At 45.0% G+C, this 20600-nt stretch overlaps 2 protein-coding genes and 1 pseudogene across 5 annotated transcripts; 2 read left to right on the top strand and 1 right to left on the bottom strand.

Annotated features, from left to right (window-relative positions):
* Positions 1 to 4891: 4891 nt before the first annotated feature.
* Gmpr2 (guanosine monophosphate reductase 2) lies at positions 4892 to 20518 on the bottom strand. Of its 3 annotated transcripts, none has more exons than XM_011244882.3 (10): positions 20369 to 20517; positions 19952 to 20047; positions 19684 to 19803; positions 17343 to 17426; positions 17021 to 17194; positions 15917 to 15998; positions 15719 to 15825; positions 15505 to 15547; positions 14723 to 14882; positions 4892 to 5715 (listed from the first exon to the last, which is right to left on the bottom strand). In XM_011244882.3, exons 2-10 carry the CDS (start codon positions 20036 to 20038, stop codon positions 5679 to 5681), a joined length of 894 nt encoding a protein of 297 aa, XP_011243184.1. In that variant the 5' UTR covers positions 20039 to 20047; positions 20369 to 20517; the 3' UTR covers positions 4892 to 5678. The 3 variants fall into 3 exon arrangements, with proteins under 3 accessions (XP_011243184.1, NP_818773.1, XP_006518429.1); NM_177992.2 differs by lacking the exon at positions 4892 to 5715 and adding an exon at positions 14002 to 14529 and having other exon boundaries at positions 20369 to 20518; XM_006518366.2 differs by lacking the exon at positions 4892 to 5715 and adding an exon at positions 14002 to 14529 and having other exon boundaries at positions 20261 to 20373.
* Gm25887 lies at positions 8836 to 8919 on the top strand (annotated as a pseudogene).
* On the top strand, positions 10594 to 16545 carry Tinf2 (Terf1 (TRF1)-interacting nuclear factor 2). 2 transcript variants are annotated; one of them, XM_006519080.3, is made up of 9 exons: positions 10594 to 11363; positions 11442 to 11528; positions 11664 to 11753; positions 11851 to 11958; positions 12046 to 12142; positions 12297 to 12738; positions 12823 to 12887; positions 13148 to 13239; positions 15472 to 16545. In XM_006519080.3, exons 1-9 carry the CDS (start codon positions 11172 to 11174, stop codon positions 15556 to 15558), a joined length of 1260 nt encoding a protein of 419 aa, XP_006519143.1. In that variant the 5' UTR covers positions 10594 to 11171; the 3' UTR covers positions 15559 to 16545. The 2 variants fall into 2 exon arrangements, with proteins under 2 accessions (XP_006519143.1, NP_663751.2); NM_145705.3 differs by lacking the exon at positions 15472 to 16545 and adding an exon at positions 13344 to 13673 and having other exon boundaries at positions 10936 to 11363.
* Positions 20519 to 20600: the final 82 nt, after the last annotated feature.

Genomic DNA, 20600 nt, shown 5'->3' with positions numbered 1-20600 from the left:
GAGGATGACCATAAATTCAAGGCCAGCCCAGGCTACAAAGGAAGTTCCAGGCTAAATTGAGTTATAGAGTGAGACTCTTGTCTAAAAAAGAGAGGAAGAAAAACGTGTGAGTGCAAGGCAAACTGCTCTCCCCAAACTGGAGAGGAGGAGGAAGATTCGGAATTACAACAGCAGGAGAGCAGGGATTCCGTGGGAACCAGTAACACATGAAATACAAGGGACAAATAGCTGGATGCTCCACATAAATAACATGAGTTCTAGTCTCCAGGGGCTGGGTCCATTCTTAGGCGCCTCCACGTTCACAGCTTTGCTTCTGGAAGCTTTCCCAGCTACTCAGTGAAAACTATAGGAAAGTCCCCTAGGCTTCCCACTTTTCTTCTTCTTCTTCTTCTTCTTCTTCTTCTTCTTCTTCTTCTTCTTCTTCTTCTCCTTCTCCTTCTCCTTCTCCTTCTCCTTCTCCTTCTCCTTCTCCTTCTCCTTCTCCTTCTCCTTCTCCCCCTCCCCCTCCCCCTCCCCCTCCCCCCTCCCCCTCCCCCCCCTCCCCCTCCCCCTCCCCCTCCCCCTCTTCCTCTTCCTCTTCCTCTTCTTCTTCCTCCTCCTCCTCTTCCTCCTCTTCCTCCTCCTCCTCTTCCTCCTTCTTTTAGATATGGTTTCACTATATAGTCGTGACTGGCCTGAAACTCCCTGTGTAAACCAGGCTGGCCTTGAACTCCAAGGTCTGCCTGTCTCTGCCTCCCCAGTACTGGGACTAAGGTGTGAACTATGAACTGTGGCTTTAGGCTTCATTCCACTTTTTCCCCCAGTTATTTATTTATTTATTCACTTTACATACTGATCACAGTCCCCCAGTCCAACTCCATCCCCCTCAACTTCTCCTCTGAGAAGGGGGAGCCCCCGCCCAGGTATCAACCCACCCTGGCACATCAAGTCACTGAAGGACTAGGCACATCCTCTCTCACTGAGGCCAGACAAGGCGGCCCAGTTAAGAGAACAGGATCCACAGGCAGCTCCCTGCTCCAGTTGTTGAGGACCCATATGAAGACCAAGCTGCACATCTACTACATATGTGCTAGGGCCTAGGTCCAGCCCATGTATGCCCTTTGGGTGGTGTGGTTCAGTCTCTGGGAGCCCCCAAAGGTCTAGGTTAGTTGACTTTTTGGTTTTCTTGTAGAGTCCCTATCCCCTCATAGTCCCTCAATTCTTCCCTCACCTTTTCCATGAGACTCTCCAATTCTATCTAATGTTTGGCTGTGGGTCTCTGCATCTGTTTTAGTCAGCTACTGGGTGGAGCCTCTCAGAGGACAGTTATGTTGGGTTCCTGTTATAGCCCTCATTAATAGTGTCAGAGATTGGTGCTTGCCCCGTGGGATGTGTCTCAAGTTGAGCTAGTCATTGGTTGGCAGTTCCCTCAGCCTCTGTTCCATCTTTGTCCCCATACTTCTTGTTGACAGGACAAAATTTGGGTCAAAGATTTTGTGTGTGGGTCGGTGCCCTTATCCCTCCACTGGGAGTCCTGCCTGGCTACAGGAGGTAGCCTCTTCAGGCTCCTGTACAATAAAAGAACTTCTGGAGCTATTATTCCACCCGGAACAAAGCCTGCCCTCAAAGAAACTAACCCTGGGGCTGGAGAGACTCTTCAGTGGTTGAGAGCACTGGGTGCATTTCTAGAGGACTGGGGTTCAGTTCCCAGCACCAACATGGAGGTTCAGCCATTTGTAACTCCAGTTCCAGGAGATCACACACCCTCTACAGACAGCAGGCTCACTTGGTGCACTTACACATATAAATAAATCTTTAAAAAGAAGGACCAAAGAAAGAAGAGATAGAGAAAGAAAAGAAAGGGGGGAAGGGGAGGAAGGAATGGAGGGAGGGAGGGAGGGAGGGGAGGAGGGAGAGAGAAAGGAAGTTAGGAAGTTAGGAAGTTAGGAAGGAAGGAAGGAAGGAAGGAAGGAAGGAAGGAAGGAAGGAAGGGAATTCACCAGCTCAAGTCACTAAAAGTCCAGTTATTCTGGAAAAGGAGATGTTTTCAACTTTAGCTCCTCCCACCCTTTACAAGGGAAACTCAACTCCAGCCTACTCTGGCTTTCATGTTTACCTCTAAGGAGACAAGAGGAATATATGAGCCTAAGAAACACTTGTGAGAGTCGCAGCTCTCAGCACAAATTCTAAAAGACACCTACACAAGTGTAGGACAAGAGAATGCTCTCAACCCCTCCCAGACTCCTCTCCACCCCCTAATCACAAGAGCTCTTATAGGGCTGGCGAAGATGACCCTGCAGGCAGAGCCACTGGCTATGAATTGATCCCTCGAACCCATGTAAAGGTGGGTGGAAAGAACTGACTTCACAGATTGGTCCTCAGACCTCCATATGTTCATCGTAGCATACGTGTACCCAATAATTTTTAAAGGACAAAACAGAACTCTTGGAAAGTAACAGGAATATAAGAGAAAACCTGAACATGTTGGATGTTCAGAAGTTTCTAGAAGTTGGGCGTGGTGCTAGACATCCACAACCTCAGAACTTTGGAGATAGAACTAGGATGGAAAGTTCAAGGCTATCCTCAGAACATAGCCGGTTCCAGGCTAGCCTGAACTACATGAGACTCTGTCTCAAAGAGGAGCTGGGGGGAGATGGCTCAGCAGTTAGCAGTTAAGAGTGTTTGCTGCTCTTGCAGAGGACCAGGGTTTCTTTTCCAGCATCCACATGACTGTAGCTGGTCTTTGGCTACTTTGTGGATTCTTTTTTTCTTCCACCCTTCTCCACCCCCTTTCTACTTTTCAACCCCCTAATACTAGATAGGAGAGACAAAAGGATGGGGTGGTGTGGGGGGAGAAAGAGATCCCTGAACAAAGTCAGGGGTTGAAAAAGGGCTGACATTATTGCTAGACTACTTCTTGCTGATTAGGGGTGTCAAGTTCCTAGGGGAAATTTGATGTTCCCCATCAGGATATATAATTTCTTCTTTTTTGTTTCTTCTTTGTGCATGACTACTTAACAAACTGTGACCAACGACCCAAAGCACCTCTGCGGCGCTAGCAATTACATATCCTCTTAAAAGTCCCCAGAATTTCAAATGTCAAACAATTGCAGAAACCTCGTGCAGCTGTTAGAGCAAATCATAGTCAGCTGCTGTGGACAGTTGGAAGCAGCCCCACATCCCACTCCCGGGACTAAAACAAAAACACACCCTATGTTTTTTTAAAGAAACCAAAACCCGCCGGCGTGGTGGCACACGCCTTTAATCCCAGCACTTGGGAGGCAGAGGCAGGCAGATTTCTGAGTTCGAGGCCAGCCTGGTCTACAGAGTGAGTTCCAGGACAGCCAGGACTATACAGAGAAATCCTGTCTCAAAAAAACGGAGAAAAAAAGAAAAGAAAAGAAAAGAAAAGAAAAGAAAAGAACAAAGAAACCAAAACCCCAAGCTACACACGTCACAACACATGTCAATTCTATATGTCAAACTACACACGTCACAGCACATGTCGATTCCCAACAGTCTGTGACTGCAGTTAAAGGATCAGACACCCTCTTCTGGCCTTCACGGGCACGAGGCATGCACGTGTGCACATATGTACATGCAGGCAAAACACTCAATACACATAAAATAGAAACAAATCAATCTTTGAAAAGAAGGGAAAAAAACAGCGAAAAGAAAATCTGCCAAAGATCAGTTTTGACACTAAAGGGGAAACCAAGGCAGGCAGGGAGGTGGGGCGTCTGAAATTGGAGTTGCGGCTAATACCAGCTATCAGTGGATGGGTTTTGGGTGGTGTCTGCTGATAGCAGTGGACAATTTATGGGATTAGCACTGCTAATGGAACAAAATTTAATTATCTGGGGTGGGCAAGAATGCCTGGAGAGAAACCCTGAAGAAGCCGAAGGAAAAGAAACGGATAGAGAGAAGGTCATATACATGTGCGTGCGCGCGCGCACACACGCACACACACACCTTGTCTGCGCCTGACCACATGTTTCATCAATTTCACAAGTGCACAAATGTTGGGGTTTTGTTTTGTGCTTACACAGGAATTTGCACGTCCACTGCGGGTCCCTGTCAACAGTTGTTTTTTTGACTGGTCAATAAAGAGCCAGCAGCCAATGGCTGGGCAGGTGGACAGAGTGGGGACTTTGAGGATTTATGGAGAGAAAACACTGGACAAGGTGAAGGAGAATCGCCAGGGCAGAAGGTAGGAAGAGGATACAAACATGAGGGCTGTGGAAGACAGAGACCCAACCATGGAAGAAAACTCAGGGAAAAGCAGCCTCAGGGGCCATCTCCCATTGGGCCTTGGGTAGCAAAGATAAAGTATAGGTTTTCGAAAGTAATAACTCAAGAATACTGGAGGAGAGTGTGTTAGCCACATGGAGGTTCAGGAGTGGCCCAACCATTAAGCTAGTTCAGGCATATTAAAAATAATTCTGCACATTTGTGTCTTTCTTTTGGGGCTCCAGAATGTTGGGGTGGGTGGAATTATGCCTCCCCAGTCTTGAAGAGTGGATTAGCAGTCTTAACATTCCACACATGCATACACATATACCTACATACGTATGTATGCTCATAAATATACACATATACCTACATACGTATGTATGCTCATAAATATACACATATACCTACATACGTATGTATGCTCACAAATATACACATATACCTACATACGTATGTATGCTCATAAATATACACATATACCTACATACGTATGTATGCTCATAAATATACACATATACCTACATACGTATGTATGCTCATAAATATACACATATACCTACATACATATGTATGCTCATAAATATACACATATACCTACATACATATGTATGCTCATAAATATAGACAGACATAGAGACATATACATTTGGTGAATGGAGCAGAGACCCAACAGCCACACTTTTTTTTTCTCTCAGCCTTTTTATACCTTCTTGGACAAAAGTTCTTTATAAAAGTACCTCACAAAAAAAAAAAAAAAGTACCTCACAGATAAAATGTTACACAAAGGAAAGTTACAGAAGTTGATAGTAAGTTCAAAGCAGTGTTTCATTTATAACCTCATTATAAGTTCAAAGCAACAGTTTCACATGGCCTTCTTTTACCATGGTGCACACCTGTGGCTGCATCCTTGGACCTGACCTAGAACTAATGTTTTTCCTTGATCACAAATCTGTCTCAAGCCTATTTGTCTTCTTAGTACAGTTTATAAAAGCTCATTGTGTTCCTTATTATGCGGCCTTTACTTACTATTCTATGAGGAGGGGGCACATTCTAGTCTTGATTCTAACATCTTATTCTTGCATCTTTCTGGCAAAACAACTAAAACTATCTCCTTAGACTTTCTTCTTAAAATTATTTTAATCAAGTCAGGAATGCTATTAAGCCATTAATTCATCTAAACAGCATTAATTCATGAAAGTTCATCTTCATGTTGACCTGTAGGAAGTTTGCCCAATGGGATGGGCTATCTCCCAGGAGGTAATCACACCAGGTTATAGGCAGTGAGGGTCTCCCAGAGTCCACTCACACCAAGCCAAATAAACGAGGATTATGGCAATGACAAACATGAGAAAGCACATTAGTAGCAAGAAGCAATCCTGGGATGAAGTCTCTCGTGCCATGACTCACCAGAGAGCACCCATTGTAGTCAAGCAAGATGGAGGGCCATCTCCAGGGAGCTCAGTTGCCTACTTCAGCTTTTCCTGCATGGCATCCGCCAGAAATCTATAAAGAACATTAAAGACAAGCAATGTGTCAATACTAAGTACTAGAGGAATTTTAGTCTAACATCTACAGCTGCAACATACACTAAACACAACCTAACCTCTAGCCAAATAAAAACAAAAACCTCGCAGACTAAGGACTGATTTCCTCAGTTTCTTTAATTGGCACATCTGAAGATCTGAAGTCCCACAAAAAATTCTTTGGCACGCTAAAACAAACAAACAAACAAACCCCAAGCAAAACATACACACAAACTTTAAATTTTCAGAGCAAGCATAAGAACCAGACTCAGACATGGCAAATGGAATGGAATTATTATACTAAAAACTTTAAAACTACGCTCTGGGGCTGGAGAGATGGCTCAGCGGGTAAGAGTACTGACTGCTCTTCCAAAGGTCCTGAGTTCAAATCCCAACAACCACATGGTAGCTCACAGCCATCCATATGACACCCTCTTCTGGCGTGTCTGAAGACAGCTATAGTATATATATATATAACAATAAATAAATCTTTGGGCTGGAGCAAGCCAGCAAAGGTCCTGAGTTCAATTCCCAGCAACCACATCATGGCTCACAACCATCTGTACAGCTACAGTGTTCTCATATACATAAAATAAATTAATTAAAAACAAAAAACTATACTCTGGCTTCTAACAGGAAAAGTGGACGAGCTGGAAGACCAGGCAGGTAATGTGCACAGAGAATTCTAAGGAAGAACTGGAAGGAAACAACACTGGTACTGGGACAAAGAGTGCCTTGGCTCCTCTTGCTATTCTGAGTTTTCTGGGTCTGTGCTTATGGACAATTCTCAGTCATTGCTGTTGAAGAACCCTGCTATTAAGGTTTCAAGCCACCATGTCCTGATAGCTCTCTGAACTCTATACAAAATGGAGGAGTCCCTTTCTCATCAGGGCTCCCCTTTCTCTGCCTAACTTTATTTGGAGAGTATCTCTGAGCAGAGTGACCTCATCTGAAGAATGACCCCGTGCATGACTGAGCACACAAGTCACAACTTCCTGCCCTTGTGATAATTACACACGGTGTTACGATCAATCGGCCCTCTCCACTCTTAGCCCTAAGAGCCCTTATATACCCTAACCCTGGAACAATAAACTAGACTTGTCTCACGGAAGCTGTCTCAGTCGTCTGAACCTGTTCTCTGCTCTTGCTTCCTCTGTCCTCGGGCCAGGGGCCAATGACCCTCCCCACCCAACCCCCAGGAGAAGGAGAACCACAGTTGCTTCAAACATTACTTCATCATCTATTCTTATTGTGTGTATGTGTGGCATGAACTTTTCCTGGGGAGAATAACTGAGCCTCTGAGCTTGAAGAAATCAATGTCAATGAAAATTTCCAAAGCTAGGGCTCATGCAAGAGCCTACCAAGCATGCACAAAATACCACATAAGCCAAGAGTGGTGGTGCACACCTGTAATCTCAGCACCCGGGACATAGAAGGCAGAAGGATAGGGAGTTGAGATACCCTTGGCTACATAGCAAGTTTGAGGCGACGTTGGGATGTATAAGAACTTTTGTAAAAAGCGGAAATGATTCCAAAACTGAAATGCAAACAATAGAGGAAAGTAAAAAAGATATAATGTCCAAGAAGTGTTAAACTACAAATGGTACAGCATACTGTTGTGAAATGCTGTCTGCTGAGCAGAACAGCCACTACCATCTTTTTTTTTTTAAAGATTTATTTTATGTCTGTGAGTACACTGTAGCTGTCTTCAGAACAGGGCATAGGATCCCATCACAGATGGCTATGAGCCACCAATGTGGTGGCTGGGAGTTGAACTCAGGACCTCTGGAAGAGCAGCCAGTGCTCTTAACCACTGAGACATCTCTCCAGCCCAGCCATCACCATCTTAACCAGAGCAGCTTACCATAAGATACCTGTAAGAGCCATCTGGGTGCAGCCTGTTCACATTCCTCCAGGGAAGTAGGGGAAAGAGTCCTGAGACCCTTGCCTGAGATTCCGGCCACTCTCCTGAACCTCTGTCCTAGCTGTGTGTAATTGGGCCCTAACTTCACGTGCTCCTTAGAAATAATAGTATAGAGTGTGGAAGATTAACTGGAAAGAGATCTCCATCTACAGCTATAGAGAACTTGTCATTCATGGAAAGATGAGTCTTTTTAGTGGCATGTTGTTTGGGGGCCACCTACATGCCTGAAGGCGATACCTACTGGTTCACAAAACCACACTTGGGTAGGATCATTACTTTGGTCTGTCATTGTCCTATTCGGGATAAGCAGCTGCTGTTTCACCTTCCCAGGAAAGTCCATTCAACACAGACACACATTGTTATAGGATATTTGAACCTGTTTCTAGCTGTGGTGTGGCTCAGCCCTTAGTACACACTTTTAATCCCTCTGGCTGGAATACAGACAACCCTTCATACACACCTTCAATCCCAAATAATCAAGGCAAAGTTAGTTTGTTGAAGGAAACAGTCATATTTGAAAACAGTTTAATTGAGTGGCAGACAAAATGATGGATCAGAGAAATATCTGACAGAGTACAATCTGCCCAACTCTCAGGAGAAGAGAGAGGAAAGGAAAGCTACTTAAGGGAGAGAGAGAGACAGACAGTACAGGAAGAAGAGAGTACAGTAACGGAATACATTAGAGTTTGTGGAATTGAACCTCAGTCCTCTGTAATATCAGTTAGTGCTCTTAACTGTGGGACTATCCCTCCATCCCCTTAATTTAATTTTTTAAAAATACTGTATTTATTTTTATTTTATGTGCGTTGTTATTTGTCTACATGTATGTCTGAAATGAGGGTGTCAGAGTCCCTGGAACTGGAGTTACAGTTATGAGCTGCAGTAGGGGTGCTAGGAATTGAATTCAAGTCTGTGGAAGAGCAGCCTGTGCTTTTAACTGCTGAGCCATCTCTCCAGCCCCCCTTAACTTAATCCTTAACCTTGAAGGCCATTAGACAGTGTTCTCTGGTCTAATTTCATCCTTTCCTTCCTACTAGTTTCAGCACTTTTGTTTTTGCCTGTGATTGTGTGTGTGTGTGTGTGCAGGTTGAGTATCACTCAGCTCTGTGTTTGTGATGGTATTTGTTCTGCTTGCTATTCTGAGTTTTCTGGATCTATGTTTAGTATCTATCATTAATCGCTTCTCAGCCTTTTGGCTAAGATCAAGTGTAGTATCTATCATTACTTTGGGACACTTCTTAGTCATTGCTCCAAACATTTCTTCATCCTCTAGTCTCACTGTGTGTAACAGTAGTTTTTATTTACCTGTCTCTGTCTGCTAATCTAGGCCTTGTATGGAAGCGTCTAGCCTCCAAACTATCTAATCTAGGCCTGGAAGGTTTTCAGCCTCTGAGATTTTCTTAGTTAGGTTTTCACTGCTGTAAAGAGACACCATGACCAAGGCAACTCTTATAAGGGACAACTTTTAATCAGGGTTGGCTTACAAGTTCAGAGTCTCAATCCATTATCATCATGGCAGAATGCATGGCAGTGTCCAGGAAGGCATGGTACTAGAGAAGGAGCCAAGAGTTTTACATCTTGTTCCAAAGGCAAACAGGAGAAGACTGGCTTCCAGGCAGCTAGGAGAAGAGTCTCAAAGCCCACCACAGTGTCACACTTCTTCCGACAAGGCCACATCTACTCCAACAAGGCACACCTCCTAATAGTGCCACTTACTCTCTGGGCCAAGAATATTCAAACCACCCCAGAGTTATTGCTGAATAAACTCGCCCCTTTTTAGTTCTTTCTGACTTCTGTCCATCTGGTTCAACTCAGCTGTTCTGGCTCAAACTCTTCTCCCAGCTGACTAATTCAATCTGGCTTCTCTGAATTGCTGTTTGACCTCAAACTAACTTTAGCAATCTTTTCTAATCTTCTGGCTCTTTCTCATGTTCTTACTTGTTCTGTCTTTACCTGTGCATGCCCCCCCCCCCTCTGTAACCTCCATCCCAGGAGACTTAAATCTTCACCTGCCCTCCATGGGCACTCCACACACATGGTTCACAGACATACATTCAGACAAAACACTGGTCCACATTAAATAAAAATAAAGTATCAAAAGAGTTAAATTAATACATGATAGCTTTAAAAAGGAAATTAATTTCTCAGCTTTAAAAACAATGTGTAACTAGATTGGACTTCTACCCAGAACCATGCAAGCAACAAGGGAGTAAAGTATTTACAGTACTGAAAACAAGGGGGAAAAAAAAAAACCCCATCTCACGCCGGGATTTAGAGGTGTGCACCAGCACACTCTGTGGGAAAATTCTTTAGAAAAAATGAAAGTGGGGCTGGAGAGATGGCTCAGCGGTTAAGAGCACCGACTGCTCTTCCAGAGGTCCTGAGTTCAATTTCCAGCAACCACATGGTAGCTCACAACCATCTGTAGTGGGGATCCAATGCCCTCTTCTGGTGTGTCTGAAGAGAGTAATGTGTACTCATACATAAAATAAATAAATCTTTAAAGAAAAAATGAAAGTGGTAAGGTCAGAAATGACAGAAAAAAATATGAAGAAAACCCACTTCAACATTAACATCCAGTGTAGTACTTTGGTACTGGGTCTGGAAAGGCTCTGAATACTGATCTGGAGAACCAAGGCAAAGTGTGAGCCATGAGTCTGGGAATGGAGGAAACCATTCAAATAATGGGCAGGTTTCATAAAATTCCTGCAAGGTGGGCAAGGCAGATAATTAATTTAAGCAACAAAGTAAAGCTGTACACAGTGTGCCCGGTTCTGTCCTTGGGGAGAGCAAGAAGAGTCAACCCACTAAAGGACTCCATCAAGTTAGTGCTCAAAAGAAACTTGGAAAAGGAAGCCCTTAAATATTATAAACTACACGAAACAGCAAAGATGTGGCACAGAAAAGCATAAAACGGCTGTCATCCTACTGTCCAGGAGAACCCTGACTAGCCCTAGGATATTTCAAACTATATTCGTTTAGGCACCGGCGAGTCAGGACAGGAGGGCGGAGTTACCACTCAGGCCTGTGTTTGGTTTTTTGAAACGAGCGAGCGCCCTCTTCTGTTTCGCGAGAGGAATGGCAGAATTTTTCCTGGGAGCGGCTGGCGGCCCGGGAAGGGCTTGGCAGACGCTGATTCAGACACCTAGGTTTACAGCTTGCAGGGGTGATGGAGAGTGACGCTAGGTCGTACGTCACTTTCACAGTGCAGGGGACCTCGTGACGTCACAGCTCCCTCCGCGGCCTCTTCCGGGGAGGGAAGCCGCGCGCCCAGGCGGAAGTGACGTACTCCTGCGTTTCCCTCAGTGGCGGCATTTTAAGTTTAGTGATCTGGACAGGTTGATACACTTAAGTCACCGCCTGAGAGGAGACTGCGGGGTTCCCGTGGCTCCGCGAAATGGGCCCAGCTGGTCCGCCGACCTTCCGGTGCAGATGAGAGAAGCGGGGCTCCGCCTACGGGAGCGTCCGGGAAGCCTGGGTTGAACGAAAGGAGGAAAGGGCGCCCGCGGGCCATGGCCCCACCTCCAGGGGTAGGTCCCGCGTCTCTGCGGTTTGCTGCCGCCGCCAGCTGGCTGGTAGTCCGCCGTCGCCGCGTAGAGCACTTCCCGAAAGTGGTGGAGTTTCTGCAGTCCTTGCGCGCTGCTGCCCCCGGCTTGGTTTGCTACCGGCACCATGAACGCCTGTGTATGAGCCTAAAGGCCAAGGTACTAGAGAGAAGGACGTCTGGTTGGGACTAAGATCGGCTGGAAAAGGGTAGGTGTTCTGAGCCCTGTACCGTGCAGGTGGTGGTGGAGCTGATCCTGCAGGCGCGACCCTGGGACCAGGTCCTGAATGCCCTGAAGCATCACTTCCCAGCAGAGTCCAGAACAGTAAGTACCACTGGACCCCGAAGCTGTGAGTGCTATCTTGGGCAGACCAAACTCAGGCCTGATGCAACCAAGTTGCCCCTGGGTCCTAGCGACACCTCCTCACCCAAATTTTCCTGTCTTCAATATCCTCAACAGACAAAAGAAGACAGGAAGCTTTTGGAGGCACGGGAAAATTTTTGCTTGCTTGTGAAGCACCTGTCAGAGGACCCGCCTTCGAGCCTGCAGGTGAGAATGGTTGGTTTGGAGGATGTTATGGGATTCCTGTTTTGTTTTGTTTTGTTTTCTAAAATTCATCTGACCTGCTTCACTTTCCCACATACAGGAACTAGAACAAGACTATGGGGAATCCTTTCTAGTTGCCATGGAAAAGCTGTTGTTTGAATACTTGTGTCAGCTAGAGAAAGCACTGCCTCCAGTCAGAGCACAAGAGGTTGTTGAGAAAGAAACACTTTAAGGGCGGAAGGCTGGGTGGCTTCCCCGAGAACTATGATCTTCCTATCTGTCGCCTTGCCCACAGCTTCAGGATGCTCTAAGTTGGAGTCAGCCGGGCTCGTTCATCACTTCTTCGGTTGCTTTGCACCAGTATGGTATGGACATGGGGTGGACATTTCCAGGTAAGAGGATCAGCGGAGATAACTAGCAATTTGGAGGTTAGTGTTTAGCTCTACCAAACCTGAGTCAGCCGAATGGAAGTTATATGGGCCTGTAACACAAACCTGAGTTTTAACCTAGTTCTAATTTTATAAGGCATCTTATTTTATCTTTCAGAGAGCTCTACTTCTGGCTCAGGGAATCTGATAGAGCCCATGGAAGAGAGTCCTCATCAGCAAACCAGGCCAGCATTCCACAGTCCTCTGCCTAAAGCTAAGCTTGGCCCTCACCAGCCAGCTTCACTGGAGCACCCAGAACACTTAGCTGGCCACCGCTTTAATCTGGCCCCTTTGGGAAAGCGAAAATCCCGATCACATTGGACATCGGCAAAGGCGTGCCATAAAGAGCGGCCCACAGTCATGCTACTCCCATTTAGGAACATGGGCTTACCAGCTCAAGACTTATCTAACCCTAAAAGCAGGGAAGAACCCGGTGCGGCCTCAGCAGCTTCTGTGGGAACAGAGCCAGTCTGCACGGAGGAGGCTAAGACTCCATCTCGGCCTTTGGGGAAAAGGGCATTAGAGGAGACCCCACCTGACTCACCGGCTGCAGAGCAGGAGTAAGGGTCTCTTCTCCTTCCTTAGGAATACTTTCCCTGCCTGCTTCCCTTCTTCACCCAACCTTTCCTTTGCCTTCACCTCAGGAACAGTGTGAATTGCGTGGATCCTCTAAGACACTCATCACCGCCTCTTACAGTCAAGAAACCAGGTAAGCTTTGGACCAGACGGCGTTGGGACTTTCCAAGGCCTGTGCTCACCTAAAAGTGGGTCTAGGTTTTGTTTCTGCTTATTTTTTTCGAGACAGGTTTTTTCTACATAACCCTGGCTGTCCTGGAAATTGATATGTAGACCAGGCTGGCCTTGAACTCAGAGATCCCCCTGCCTCAGCCTCCAGAGTGCTGGGATAAAAGGTGTGGGCCACCAAGCTAGGCTAAGAAAGAGGTTTTAATTGTGGTTTCTTTCCTGCAGTGCTGTCCCCAACCCCGTGTAGCTCTGTTATTACCATAGGGGACTTGGTTTTGGACTCTGATGAGGAAGAAAATAACCAGAAGGAAGGGAAGGTGAGTGGGAAGAAGCAGAAAGCCAAGCCAGAGGGCGGGCAGAACAAGGCAGGGATACATGTGAAGTGTTCCCAGTTATAGGAATTATGCTTTCTTCTCTATAGGAGTTTTTGAAAAACTACCAGAAGACGAAGTTTGACACCTATATCCCCATGTTTTGTGACTACATCCCGTAGTGTCCTGCCTATTCCTTTCTGGCTACCTAAACGGTTCTCACTCAGGTCCTCTGGAATATTCTCTGCACTCTGTCCATCTTCTGCTGCAGCTCTGCATGCAATTTAGTGGAAAAGAAGAGGAAGTCCAGACTTGAGTTGCCTGGCTACATTGCTGAAAGCTTTGTAGCACTTGAAAATTAAATATTGATTTGTTTCACTATTGATGGGAAGAAGGGGAATAAAGACTTGCATAGGTCTGTGTAGGTCATTCCTCCGAAACATAACAGGCTTCTCTTAGCTGGTTGAGGCCCTTCTCATATTTACTCCTTTGGCAAGAGTTTAGATTTACATAGAAGGGTTGAGAGAGCCTGGAAGGGAAACTGTCCTTATGCCATCCTAACAGTCATCCCTAAGGCCAGAATACACTTTGTAAACTTGCTTGCTACCAAGTTAGCTTAGGCTGGCGTCGCTGCTTCCTGAGAATAACATTCATTTCCCTGGATCCTACTGGGTCAGGGTCAATCCCAGGAGGAGCATCTAGATGCCAGCCTGTGCTGGAAGCCCAGCATCCATCTGTATGAGAGTGTTTCAAGTATAGAAGAACGTCTAAGCTGTTTAGACACGTGATGATGTCATTTAATGAAGCTGCTTAACATGATTCCCGCAGCCTTCCCTTTCCAGACCAAGGGCTGCCATTTCTGTGTGGATTAGCATCTTCCTAATCTTCGGGGGCTGTCCCCAGGGTCTCATTTGTTGATCTCACGTCTCCTTCCTCGCCTCTCCCGTAGTGCCATAACATTGTGCAGCTAGAGGCATGGGTGAGTAGAGTGAGAGCTGGAACTGAATTAGGCAGCCACCACCACAGGGGCTGCAGTGGGAGAGGCACGCCCTGTCGGGAGGCTCCAGTGGCAGTGCTGCTGCCTCAGGAAAGTAGGCTTCTTGGGTCTACTGGGAATTGCTGAAGATTGGATTCACTTGCTGGGTGACTCGGATAAAAGTAGTTCTCCGGCTTAGTTCCTTCAGTTTAGCAGCCCCTACATACGTGCATGTAGACCGGATGCCTCCTAGGATGTCACGAATAGTATGTTCCACATCGCCTTTAAAGGGGACTTCTACTATCTTTCCCTCTGAGGCCCTTGGAAAACAAAAACTTTTATTACCTCCTCCTGCAGAACTCTTTAAGCCCAGTTACTCATCCTGTCTCTGACATTTATACCCCTTCACCGTTTTTCTCTCAGGAGTGATACCGTACATTCCCCAGAGGGTATGACAACATCTTTCATAGAGTCGTCACCAGGAACATTCAGGTGCTAGCCTTCCACACATACCTGTACTCAGCCACACCTCCTGAGTACTTCTTCATGGCCATTTCAGAACTCATTCCGTAGAAGAGCTTATATTTCTTGCCATCTCTCTCAATGAGTTCGCCACCTGATTCACTGTGCCCGGCCAGCATGCCACCCAACATCACAAAGTCAGCCCCTGCCCCTGCCAAAAACAAGAAGTTGAAAAAGATGCATCTGGCCGAGGTACCTATAAAGGCACCATCAAAAAAACAGCTTGTGTGAGTCTCACTTCCTGCTGGGTCTGTTTGCATAGCTGATCCAAGTTCCTTGAGACTGCCTCTACTCTGGCCTCTGGTCCCCAGTGGGACTAACTTCCCCAAGAGTTTTAAAGACCTAGAAGTTCCCTGACTGGCTTCTGCTTTTCCAATCTTCATTTTACAGTTCCCAGCTCAGTATGACTTTGGTTCTAAGACAATAGGTCTCCAAATTTTATAAAGATCACCTTGGGAATAGAAAAATGAATATTTGTAGTTCTGTTCCTCAGGGTGATTTTGTAGGTTAGATACAGGGTTTAGCAATCTACATTTTCAATCTAGGGCATGTCATAAATGGCTCTGGCTTACGCTTGGGAGGGTCAAAATCTCAGGATTTCCTCGATTGCTTGTTCCCAGGTGACACTTTAGGTTCCTGAGGAGGTCACTGGTTTATATTATGATTCTAAATGGCTCCTTCAGCTGTGTCTAGCTTGACATCTTGCCCTTAGACCCTCAGAGGTGATTTATCTTCTACAGGATCTTCCTGCCGTGCCCTCCCAGTCTCCTTACCAAAAGCCTTTGCCACATCCCCAGGACAGCTGCAGCCTCCATCCTACAAAGTAAGGAATGCTGTGAGAGACAGCATAGATTTCTCAAGACTTCTCAACTGCCCATGTCAAAGGACTAGAACTAATGTCCTGACCAGGACTTCACCAGAGCCCCACCCTACAGAAAACAGTGGCTGCTGGGCAGCCACAAACCCTCTCCAGGTCTTGAGTCTTACTGAGATGATATGGCCTTTGAGGCCATGAGCAGCATCTGCACACTCCATCACTGCACTGAGCTGTGGATACCCCACTCCAGTTTTCTTCCGAGTTGTACAGACAGAGCCTGGGAAGAGGGACAGAGGTGAGAGTAAACTGGCCTATGGTTTTGCCTCCAACGGGACAGATGAGACGATGGTCCCAAGGAACCAGCTTACCAGGACCAATTCCCACTTTGATGATGTCAGCCCCAGAAAGGATTAACTCTTCTACCATCTCTCCTGTTACCACATTTCCTGCCTGAGACAATAATCAAAACAGAGCACTCTTAGGGTCGGTGGTGGAGAGCAGCTTTTGTGCTTTCATATAATCCATGCCTCAACTGTGACCTTCCTATTATAAATAAAGGGTACCTAGAGCCCTCAGGACTTTCCACCAACTCCAAAGGACCTAGATTCCCAGTTACCCTTCCCATCCCACATACATACTTTGACTTAGTGTGAAGGATAGAGGAAACAACATTGTCTAGGGTAAAAACAGGACCAGAATGACCTTTAAGGCAGCAAGGTGGGCAACAAGATATAAAGTGGCATTAAAGAGCAGTTGTTGAGTCAGAAACCCCACTCAGATCGACAGTAGTGCCCTTTCATTACTAGGGGACTGCTGCCCAGTCCTGAAGCTCTCTACCTTGAAAAACATGGACAGTCACAGGAATGTGGGTTAAAATATCCATCTGCCCAACAGAATGTGGACAGTGCGACACCCCCCTTCAATGCTGTGAAGAAAATGAAGCCTTGGATTTTATCTCTAATAAGCTTCTAAAAAATAAAACAATAGTTTTATATGATGCTTTTTGTTGTTAGTTTGAGACAAACTCAGGGCTGGTCTTGAACTGCTTCTATCCCCCAAGTACTGGGACTATAGATAGGTATCAATGTCAGGCTTTCACGTAACACTTTCAATTGTAGCACAGGACCACTTCAGTAGACAGACGTATGTACAACAGGTATGGGTAACGTTTGTAAATGTTCCATGTTTTTTAAGTCCTTGATTAATGAACTATGAATTTTGAATCATGACAGTAACATGTAGAATAGAAATATCATGATGCAGCAGAGACCAAGTACTGATATAACAACATGAAACGTCAGGAAAGAGGAGACAAAAGTAATGATAATAGAGTGTGGTGGTGCATCCCTTAATCCCAGCTCCAGAGGCAGGCAGGTCTCTGAGTTTGAGATCAGACTGGTCTATAGAGTTAGATTCAAGGCAGCTAGAGATACAGAAGCCTTGTCTCAACAAAGCAAAATGTAGAAACTTACCATGATGGTGTGTTGGGGGAATCGCTTCCGTACATCCTTTACAAATTCAACAAAATGTTCAGAGTAGCCGTTAGCCACATCCAGGCATATATATTTGACTTGGGGAATAGCTTCCAGGATCTGTTCCAGCTGCTCAAAGTCAGCAGAGCCTGAGCCTGAGCTGGCAGCTAGACACTGTGGAGAAAGCATCAGACAACCCGCGGCATTGCATCAGAAATGAGGTAGTAAGTGGCCAATAGGGAAGGTTGAATTCCAAGAGCCCCCCCCCCCAAAAAAAAAAGGATTCCTGGAAAACTAATGAGCAGGGTAGGCCCAGGGTTACCTCAAGACAGTCAGGATTCTGGCTAGCAAACTCTTGCCACTGATGGATGCTGTAGTGCTTATGGATGGCAGTGAACAGGGAGAACTGAAGAGAAAAAAGAACCATTAAAAGGGCAGAGACTTTATTAGGCTATCGAGATATAGCTTTGTACTGCCTGGAAAGAAGAACAGTATAAGGAAGTTCATGGTTGAGCTGACTCCGACCACTGTTAGTCCTACAATCCCAGTACAGCCTTTACTCTCATTAGCACTTGTCTGGTATTCCTACCAAAGTACTGTGGCCCAGGTTGGATTTCACCTTCTAGCACATTTATTGTTCATGACCTTAAAAGTGGTAGGGACATGCTCTTGATACCGTAAAACAAGTAACAGGGCTGGAAGAACTAAGGAGGATAAATGGAGAGGGAACTAAAGAGGATAAATGGAGAGGGAGTTTGTCTTCACTCAGCTCCAAGAGGATCCAGTTCTCAATCTGTTTTTCTCTCTTTTGATTTCCTGGCTGGCAGTAATCCAACAAGTCACACACACAGTTAAAAGCTTAAGACTAAGGCTGGCGAGATGGCTCAGTGGTTAAGAGCGCTGACTGCTCTTCCGAAGGTCCGGAGTTCAGATCCCAGCAACCACATGGTGACTCACAACCATCCGTAACGAAATCTGATGCCCTCTTCTGGAGTGTCTGAAGACAGCTACAGTGTACTTACATATAATAAATAAATAAATCTTAAAAAAAAAAAAAAAAAAAAGCTTAAGACTAGCGGAGCAACAAAATACTATTGCAACCATTCTCTTTTTCTGCTGGAAAAGAACAGATTTTCCATGTTAGGGACATAAACATGCAAATATCAATGTTATCTCCTAGGCAAATTTAAAAAGACTGATTCTCTGGCAGTGGTGGCCCACACCTTTAGTCTCAGCACTTAGGAGGCAGAGGCAAAGAGAGCCTGATCTACAAAGCAAAGTTCCAGGACAGCCAAGGTTATACAGAGAAACTCCGTCTTAACTAAATAAATAAAACTTCTGACTCCTGAAATTGCAAATATCTCAATATTCTGAGGAAGGTACTGAGAATGCTGGCGTTTTTGCTTTCTATATGTGCAACCCCAAGAGTCAACAGGTGGTTGAAACAGCACAGATTTTACAAGTGAGAAGAAACACAAGGAAGTCATGTATCAGCCAGCCACAGGGAGTTCTATGCATAAAAGCTGGTATTCTGCTTTCTCTGTAAAAATCAACTGTCAACAAGTTCATAAAAGCTATGGTGGTCAGCAGGTCTTAGAGATATGTTGCTGTGCTAAGTTCACCTAATCCATACAAACCCCAAGAAACACTTTTTTTTTTTTTTTTGGTATCTAATTTATTTTTTTAATCATTATTGAGACTTGGCTATATTTCTAAAATTTGGTTTCTGTAGTACTTGTCCACAGTATTGAAATCCATTTCCCAGTAAGGTTCATGAATTATAGCATGCCTTTTTAACAGATTTGCCAATTCCCCAAATCCACCTGTCAGAGAAGACAGACAAGATAATAGCCAAAACCCTGAAGAATTAGTAAATGGTAACAGGAATAAAGTAATAAAACTCCATAATTATCAATCTCAGAGAAAGCACAACAAACATTCTACAAAAACAGAAAAACAAACAAACAAAAACCCAGGTCTTTAAGGCCAACAGCCACAAACAGAAACAGAACCCACCAACTAGGGATACTAGGATTAATCAGCAAAGCACATTATGTTCTCAAAAGTGCCCAGGCAACTATCTACCTTCTCAACTACATGCATAGAGGCAAGTGATATTACTGTCAGGAGCAGTGTCTTCCATTTTCAAAGGGAACAATCTGTATTTAAGAACAAAACTTCCATTTGGGATAGATCTCAGAAACTCCCAGGAACCTAAAAGAACCTTAAAGAAGTGAAAAATTAAAATAATAGTAGGCATACAAGAAAACTAATAAACTCCTTTTTTCTGTAATATCCCAGGTTGAAAATTTTTAAATACTCAAAACAGTATTTAATTTCTGGACTAAACAGTGACTGCTTAATGTTCAAACAATGACTGACTGAAGAAATGCATGTGCTTGGGTTGACCTGGGTGGGCACTGGAAGAATTTGGTAAAGTATATAATTTATGGGAGATTATAATAAAAAAGATGAAACAGATCTAAATTTGAATCTCACTAGTTCAGACAGATCTTTGAACTGATCAAATGGTTCTTAGTAATGGAAAAAAAAATAGTAAACACAACATTCTGTTAATTGCCAGAGACTGGGAATACAGATGCAATTCCTCTGTAGCCGCTAGCTGGGAGAAGATCTGGTAGGGGGCATAAGGTTAATCTCACCTTACAGAGAACCCTAGCCATTTCAAAAGTGCCCACGGTATCCATATTGGCAGCAATGACAGGGATGCCACTGTACATCTGCTTTGAGTTCCGGAACGAAAATGATCTTGTGAGCTCTACCTGCAGACATTAAGAGGACATTAAGATTTCATTCATTCAGAAAATATGTATCGTTCTCGAACCTGACAGCTTTCTTGGACCTGGTCCATTAGAAGCTTGAGGTAAAAATAAATAAATAAATAAAAACCAAGGAAGACAACTGGCTCACCTCACTTCGAGACTTAAGAGTGCTGCGTTTGGGCCTCAACAGGACATCCTTGAAGTCAAGTTTCACATCATTATCAATATGAGGCATGATGCAAAGCTGGAGTTAGATTTAAAAAAAAATGAGGCTGTAAGACTGGGAAGTAACAAAGTTCGCCTCTCACGCTTAAACTGTGTAAAGTCAGATCAGGGTGTGGTTCTTCAAGTCTCCCTGGGACCATCCAGTGTCTGGATTATCCTAATGCTTCAATCCCAGGTATGATTTTTAGGGAGAATTGGGAAGAGATTATGGTTCCTGAAGGTGCTTCCTTACCTAGTTACTCTCCCTTTTTTCGCCCCTGCAAAGGGCAACTTAGAGTAAGAAGCTAACTTAGGGATGAGAAAAGAGATTTTAACCAGCTTCCGGCATAGCGGTACTCACTTCCTGTTGCTTTGACTCAGGTGGCAGTTGACCAAAGATTCTTTTGCTTAGCAACTAGCCGCGTGCAGCCTCGATGAGCCTTCAGGGCCACTCGAACGAGTTCCGCTAATTGCAAACTCGACTACCCAAGGAATTCTAGCTTCGGGCGCTGTGCAAGGCCTTCTGGGTAACAGAGTCCACACACTCAAGCTGCCGTTGAGTGCGAGCGGCAGAAGAACTACAACTCCTAGGA

The sequence above is a fragment of the Mus musculus genome, chromosome 14 (assembly GCF_000001635.26).
Source record: "Mus musculus strain C57BL/6J chromosome 14, GRCm38.p6 C57BL/6J".
In the NCBI taxonomy this organism is placed as follows: Eukaryota; Metazoa; Chordata; class Mammalia; order Rodentia; family Muridae; genus Mus; species Mus musculus.
The sequence above is the reverse complement of the archived record's forward strand: the minus strand, read 5'-3'. Positions and strand labels throughout refer to the sequence as shown.